Source organism: Sceloporus undulatus, chromosome 9 (genome assembly GCF_019175285.1).
Source record: "Sceloporus undulatus isolate JIND9_A2432 ecotype Alabama chromosome 9, SceUnd_v1.1, whole genome shotgun sequence".
Classification (NCBI taxonomy): domain Eukaryota; kingdom Metazoa; phylum Chordata; class Lepidosauria; order Squamata; family Phrynosomatidae; genus Sceloporus; species Sceloporus undulatus.
The window spans coordinates 17,396,944-17,404,888 of record NC_056530.1 but is presented as its reverse complement, the minus strand read 5'-3'; the positions used below and the strand labels follow the sequence as shown (position 1 = coordinate 17,404,888).

The 7,945-nt window shown below is 45.9% G+C and overlaps 1 protein-coding gene across 3 annotated transcripts in view; it reads left to right on the top strand.

Moving 5' to 3' along the window:
• Nucleotides 1-562: 562 nt before the first annotated feature.
• GRAMD1A (GRAM domain containing 1A) overlaps nucleotides 563-7,945 on the top strand; it is a 54,663-nt gene continuing 47,280 nt past the window's right edge. For all 3 annotated transcript variants that reach the window (XM_042440058.1, XM_042440057.1, XM_042440056.1), the window contains exon 1: nucleotides 563-789. In XM_042440058.1, the coding sequence (XP_042295992.1) occupies nucleotides 782-789 (8 nt within the window). In that variant the 5' untranslated portion in view covers nucleotides 563-781. The remainder of the gene's footprint in view (nucleotides 790-7,945) is intronic.

The window sequence follows — 7,945 nt, the reverse complement described above, 5'->3', positions numbered from 1 at the left end:
CTCCGATAGCATGAACGCATTATTGGATCGACTTGGATCGCGCAGCCAACGCGAACAGAAACGACGGTGAACGGAAACGTCCAAAACCGAACGGAGAGATTCGCTGCTGGAACGGCGACTTGGTTTTGGATCGATTCACAACTGAGTCTCTCGGTACAAAAAAAAACCATATACAGTGTTAGGGACACAATACAAAATGCGGGTTTATCACGCACCGCTGGGTGCGTTGGCAGTGTGAATGTGGCAGAACCAACCTGGGGTTATTTCCCTAGTGTGGATGGGTCCTATAAGAGGACAAGGGAGGGCAGGAAGGATAATAATAATAATAATAATAATAATAATAATAATAATAATTTATATCCTCTCTTGAGGGAGACTTTCAACTCCATATCATTGAGGGAAAGGGTGGTGGAAGCCAGAGGGGGGCAGACTAGAATGTGTCCTCCTCCTCCTTGGTCCTGGGTTCTGGGTTCGAGTGCTGCGGCTCTGAGGGAAGGGAAGGAGGAGGGACTGGAGGGGAGGCGGGCAACAAAAGGGGCGGCCTTGGCTGAGAGGAGGAAGGAGGAGGAAGAGGAGGAGGGAGGGAAGGGAAGGCAGCCATCCTCCATCCCTCCCTCCATCCCTCCATCCCAGAAGGGCCCTGCTCCCTTCCTCCTCTTCCCCTTCCTCCTCCTCCTCCTCCATCGAGGGCCGCCGGCCGGGACCCTCGCCTGGGCGCCTCCCCGCTCTGCCTGCCTCCTGGCCGGGCGAGAAGGCAAGCAGTAGCCCCCAGCGCCAGGATATGTTCGAGTAAGAAGGGAAGGAAGGGAGGATGGGGAGAAGGGAAGAAGGGAAGGGGTCTCTCTGTCTCTGGGGCCTTTGCATCTGAGATCATCTAAAGGGGAATGGGGAGGACAAAACAAAAGGAGGACAAAATGGAGGACCCTGGAGGAAAAGGGGGGAATGGGGGAGAAAAGGAGAGAGGGGGAATGGAGGGCATCAGAAAAAGGATTGAGGGGAAATGTAGGACATTGAAGGAAAAGGGAGTGAGGGGAATGGAGGACATTGAGGGGGAATGGAGGACATTGAGGGAAAAGGGGTTGAGGGGGAATGGAGGACATCAGATAAAGCATGGAGGGAAAATGTAGGACATTGAGGGGAAGGGATTGAGGGGGAGTGGAGGACATTGAGGGGAAGGGATTGAGGGGGAATGGAGGACATTGAGGGGCAATGTAGGATATTGAGGGGGAAAGGGTTGAGAGGAAATGGAGGACATCAGAAAAAGGATGGAAGGGAAATGTAGGACATTGGAAAAAGGATTGAGGGGGAAATGTAGGATATTGAGGGAAAGGGGGTTGAGGGAAAATGTAGGACATCAGAAAAAGGATGGAGGGGAAATGTAGGACATTGGGAAAAAGGGATAGAAGGAAAATGTAGGACATTGGAGGAAAAAGGGATTCAGGGAAAATGTAGGACTTTGAGGGGAAGCTAAAAGACATTCCTAGAGATGTGAATTTAAAAGGGAGGACAGGACCAAACAAGAGGTAAGAAATCATTCCTATAAATATGAATATAAAATGGGGGACCAAATCCCAAAGCCAAAAGCACACTCCTGTCAATGTAAAAAGGCATTGCTCCTTAGGGATGCTGGAAAAATGGAGGGCATTTTGGGAACCCCTCTTGGGCAGGAGGTGGGAACGGAGGATGCCTCCAGGAAAAGCCTGTCCCCCACAAAAGACCCACTGATTCTAGCCGGTCACTTGTCAGATGAGAGAAGGATGGATGAAAGGATGGAGAGAATGAAGGATGGATGGAGGGACAAAGGATTTGCCGGAAAGGGAGGGAGATTGGATGTGATGGATGGGTTTCTTATACAGTATTGATAGAGGATGCTGCAGCCACACTGCGGAAACAATCCAGGTTGAGCTCGCTTTAACTACCCTATATGTGTCCTTCCTTCCACATCTGTGTGTTTAGGAGGCCGGGAGGAGGATGAGGAGGAAGAAGCTGATGCTGAAAGAAGGGGCTTTGGCCCTCCATTGCAGTCCCTCCAATGCTTGAGCAGCTCTTCTTCATCCCCAGATTAGGCAGTCTGCACTTGCAGGAAGAAGGGCACCTGTTGCAGGTGTTGTGGTTGTGTGCCTTCCAGTTGCTGATTTATGGTGACCCTAAGGTTTTCTTGGCAAGGTTTGTTCAGAGGGGTGTTGGTTCAAAGAAGGGTTGGCTGTAGCCTTCCACTGAGGCTGAGAGAGTGTGACTTGGCCAGGGTCACCCAATGGGTTTCGTGGCCCAGTTGGGAATCGAACCCTGGTCTCCAGAGCCATGGTCCAAAGCTCAGACCACTACTGCGGTGGTCCTGAACTTTCCTAATGCCACAACCCTTTAATACAGTTCCTCATGTTGTGGTGGCCTCCAACCATAACATTATTTTCGTTGCGACTTCATAACTGTAAAGGGGCTGCAACCCACAGGTTGAGAACTGCTGCACTACACCATGCTGGCTCTCTGTACACACACATTTGTTGCTGTTGTTGTGTGCCTTTGAGTCATTTCTGACTTATGGCACCTTCGCCTAAGAGGTTGGATCATACCTCAGTAGTCTTTGGTGCATATCCTGATATTTTTGATAGCCAGGAGTGGTCTCACTTCTGCAGTCATATTAACACATAACTATCAGAACTAGCACAGTATGAGGTATACAGAGGTATGATTCAACCCTAAGGCAAACCCTGTTGTGGGGCTTTCTTATTCAGAGGAGGTTTGCCATTGCCGTCATCTAAGGCCGAGAGAGTGTGACTTGACCAAGGTCAAGCAGTGGGTTTACATGGCTGAACCAGGAATTGAACCCTGGTTTCCAGAGTCATAGTCCAACACTCAGACTACACTGCTCCTTATTTTTGTTCATAGGGGAGGATCACCGAGGAGGAAGATTGGATTGACAGCAGTTAGGAAGGGATCAATCAGCTTCCCAGGGAGGGAGACATTGACCGAAGGATTCTGGGAATTGTTTTCCAAAAAAGGAAGGTCTGGTTAAAAAACAAAGTCGCTAGGCTCTGTTGACTTTTTCCGTCATCTTTGTGTGTTTGTGTGTAAAGAGAGCCATTATGGCGTAGTGATTTGAATATAAGACTACAACTCTGGAGATCACGGTTCGATCCCCAGCTTGGCAATGAAAGCTGCTGGGTGACTTTGGGCAAGTCTCTCTCAGCCTCAGGGGAAGGCAGTAGCAAACGGCCTCTGAACAAATCTTGCCAAGTAAACCCAATGATAGGTTCATGTTAGGGTTGCCAGAAGTTGGAAACAACTTGAAGACACGCAGCACACACGCCATGTGATGCGACAGCAAAAAAGGCCAGTGCGATTTTAGGTTGCATCAATAAAAGTATAGTGTCTAGATCAAGGGAAGTAATAGTGTCACTGTATTCTGCTTTGGTCAGGCCTCACCTGGAAAACTGTATCCAGTTCTGGGTACCACAATTCAAAAAGGATGTTGACAAATTGGAGCGTTTTCAGAGGAGGGCCACCAAAATGGCGAAGGGTCTGGAAAACATGCCTTAGGGAGCTTGGGATGTTTAGCATGGAAGAGAGATGGTTAAGGGGTGATATGATAGCCCTCTTTAAGTATTTGAAGGGGTGTCACATTGAGGATGGAGCAAGCTTGTTTCTGCTGCTCCAGAGAATAGGACCCATAGCAATGTATTCAAACTAAAGGAAAAGAGATTCCACCTCAACATTAGGAGGAACTTCCTGACAGTAAGGGCTGTTCAATAGTGGAACACACTCCCTCAGGGAGTGGTGGAGTCTCTTTCCTTGGAGGTCTTTAAACAGAGGCTGGATGGCCATCTGTTGGGAATGCTTTGATTGGGAGTTCCTGCATGGCAGGGAGTTGGACTGTATGGCCCTTGAAGTCTCTACCAACTTTTATGATTCTATGAAATGAGAGTCAACGTGGCATAGTGGTCTGAGGGTTGGCATGTGACTCTGGAGATCAGGATTTGATTTCCAGCTTTGCCATGAAACCCTCTGTGTGACCTTGGACAAGTCACACACTCTCAGCCTCAGGGGAAGGCAAGGTCAAACCTCCACTGAACAAATCTTGCCAAGAAGACCCCATTATATGCCTTAGGGTCACCATAAGTCGGAAATGACTTGAAGGAACACAGCAACAACAACACATGCGTGTGTAAAGAGAGCCAGCATGGTATAGTCATTTGAGCTTTGGAGCATTGCTCTGTAGACTAGGGTTCAATTCCCTGCTCTGCCATGGGAACCCACTAGGTAACTTTGTCAGCCCTAGAAAACCCTGTGACAGTTTCGCCTTAGGGTTGCCATAAGTCGGAAAGGACTTCAGGGCACACACCATCAGCAACAGTATGTGTGTAAACTCATGGTTGTGATTAAATAGGTGAAGTTGGATCTCCTGAGATCTGTGCCCTGCAGATTTATCAGTGTCTTTGTTAAAGCAAGAAGCATGTGTAGTTTCTCAATTCTTGGGTTTTTTTTAGAGAGGACCTTATAATTTGAATATGGAGCCAAGTGAATCCCTAGAGGGGCAGTGTGTAATTTTTCAAGTTTTTAAATTTAGTTCCCTGCGGTTAAAAGTGTTGCAGGGTGCTGATGGTGGATAGATTGAGAGAGAGAGAGAGAAATTTGGTTTGCAGAGGGCCTTGAAAGGTTCAGGCAGACAATTAATTGGTTTTAAAAGTGGGAAATTTGTGGAATTGTTTTAAAAGTGGACAATACGGTTTTAAAAATGGAAAATAAGTGCTGTTGCTAAAATTCTGTTCTGACCATTTCAGATGCTCACAATTTTGAGCATCTGAAGATGAGAAAGCTGTGGAGTGGAGAGGTGAACCTACTTTTACCTTTGAGCTCTATGGCAAATTCCTCAACACACTGAATTCATCATCCGGGTGATCCAGACCACTGAGGCTGCACCCACACTGCAGGAAGAATCCAGTTTGACACCACTTTAACTGCCATGGCTCAACGTGATGGAATTCTGGGCACTGTAATCTGTTGTGGCAACAGAGCGAGGAATTCCATAGCAATGAGCCATGACTGTAAGAAGCGGCGTTGGACCAAATTATTTCTGCTGTGTGGATGCAGCCTGAGTGACACAAAGAAAATTGTGAGATATCTGAGGACCAGATAGGAGCAGATTACTGATATGTGGGGAAGGCTGGCCCTATCCTCAGACACAGTGAGGCAATTGCCTTTGTTGACAAGATACTGGAGAGAAGAGTAAGTGTTGGAAGGGAGGATTATGTGCCACCTAGCCTGCTCTGAAACCCACTGAAGCCACCTCTCCAGTTCCAAGATGGTGTCCCTATGCCATTTGATTGCTAGTTCGTTTGGCTTTTCTACATGTTGCTTCAGGAATCAGAATATCTTGGGCCAACATTGTACATGAGCCAAGTGTTCATGGGACAGGACAAAGTTACACCAAATCAGGATCTATAGCTAATCTGATCTGTGGTGGGGAAAGTTTTTTAGATATATAGGTATCTTTCATATTCCATGCTTGATTTCCATTTGATCCCACTTTAACTCTCATGACTCCATCCCATGACATCCTGGCATCTGTAGTTTCATGAGATGTTTAGAATTTTCTACCACAGGATGGTAGTCAGGAAATTGATCCTATGAATTGCACAGAAATAGTATTGCACCCTTCTGGTCCAGGGCTGATTCTATGGGATAGGTCCACATAGTTGGGTCTTGTGCATATGGTTAGGTTATGGGTAGTTCTTCTCATTGCATGGGAACTATGTGTTGTCAGTGGGTTTGCATGTGGCTGAAATAGCATAGAAAGAAGGTCTTGGAGCAAGGCCACCATGGTATGTTTGGCTGCTTCACACATATATGTCTCATGAAGTGAAAAGTGATTTCTAAGAAACATTGTCACATTGCCAAACATGCACATGATTTGAACATTCTGCTTCAGCATTCTTGGGGTACATCTCTTGGATCATGTGGCTTCATTGGTGGCTGCCATCTTGTACATAATGGCCTGACTCTGGGCTGGGGCAAAGCTTGGGAATGTTTTCAGCAGACCTTGTAAAGGTAACTTTTTTGGACTACAACAAAAACCCTTGTGGCACCTTAAATGAGTTTTATTTGTCATATGCTTTCATGCGCCACTTTTGACATAAGCCTTCACCTGGTCTCTTTCATTAGATACCTCTACCCATTTCCCTGAGACCCATTGCATCAGATGAAGCTGCAGTTCATGAAACCTTATCCGAAAGTCAAGCTTGTTAATCGTTAAAATGCTACAAGATTCTCCACTGTTAATTCTGAAAGAAGTTAAAATGTCTGTTACCCCTTGAAATTTTTCTGACTTCCAACTCCCCAGCTAGCATTGATATGGCTGGGGGGTTCTGGAACTTAATGGTCCAACCCCCCCTTTTTTTCTAGCTCTGATTTTGAGAGTATCCTGCCGTCTTGAGAATGATGGTATGTCTGGTGGCGAGGGATATAGTCCCTGTGTCTCCTGTTTCTTTCCATACCATGTGGTGCTAAGATGATCCTAAAACACACCATATCTACCCCTGCCAAGCTCTTAGCATCTGACTAGCATCTTGTCCATCCGGTTATGGACATGGCTTTCTGCTATTGCAGCATCCCTGATCTGCATCCCTAGCCTCTCACCTGAGGGGCTGAACTGTCAACTTTGGTTTGTCAGCCCTTGGGATTCTTGCAATATGGCCCTACCATCTGCTGAAGGCCTAGCAATGTCCTATTTCTACATAACTACAGAGCAGGTCCATGTGGTGCATAGGCATGAGATTAAACAGGGGAACTAGGCTGTTCAATGCCACATCAAGGTCAGCCTCAGGGAGAACAGTTCCAGAACATTAGCATTTCATTAGCAATGGCTGCTCTGGGAGGATGAGGCAGGAGAGAGAGAGTTTACCTACCATCACCCTTGTTCTTCCCTTTCTACAAATAACCCCATCCTCTCTCTGTCCAGAGTGCTTCTCTGACCTCTACTTAGTCATTTTGTTTTACATTTTCACAGTTAAAAGGAGCAGAACTTCACAGGGCATGTCAAAGTTGGCACCCCATCTTACGAATGGGAAAGAAGGAATGAAATTGAGGCCAACAGTTGAGACATTTTTAGGGGCTTGAATCGTTTTGGTGGATTTTAAAAATCAACTGGAATCACAACGGTCAAAGAAGGAGCAAGGAGAATTTCCTACCTAGAGTTCTATGTCATTACCCCTTCTCATAGATACAATTCACTCTTAAAGTCTGTCTGTAACAGAAGATATGTTTTTCAACAACATGTGCTCACCTTTCTCTTTCGCTTTTGCTTTCTCTGTTTTATTAGCACTTCCTTTCTCCTTCCTTTGCCTGTTTCTCAGTCTTTTAACTGATGCCCTTGGTCTGCTCTTGGGTTGGCAGTCTCTTCCTACTCTGTAGCTGTTTCTAGCTGTGACTATTAAGCTGCAATGCACATTCTGCTCTGTTATAGACAGCCAGTCATAACATTGAAAAGGAGTTGATAGTATATAGTATCTTCTCAAACCTGATGCCATCCATTTGATTGGGACTATATTTATATCAGGCCCAGCTAACATGGGCAGTAGTGAAGGATCATGGATCTTGAAGTTCAAAACATCTGAAAAGCACAAGGTTATGAAAGGATAGTGATAAGATGGTGGAAGAATTTCCTATTCCCTTTCATGTATTCAACAGTAGTATGAGCCTTTCCAAAAGCCACTGTCCAAAACCATAGTAGAAAATAGAGGCCAAATGGGGTTTGTAGTTTGGGGAGATACTAGACTAGAGCTTTCTGGAAGAGAATTTTAATACTCCATATCTTACACTGCAAATATCACATTTCCATAGAAAGTTGTCATGGCACTTAAAGTAGAATCATAGCACTGTAATTGTGTAGTATGGAAAGGCTTCCAAGTTTAGTTTCACAGCAGTCACAGATTCCCAATCCCCTTTCTTT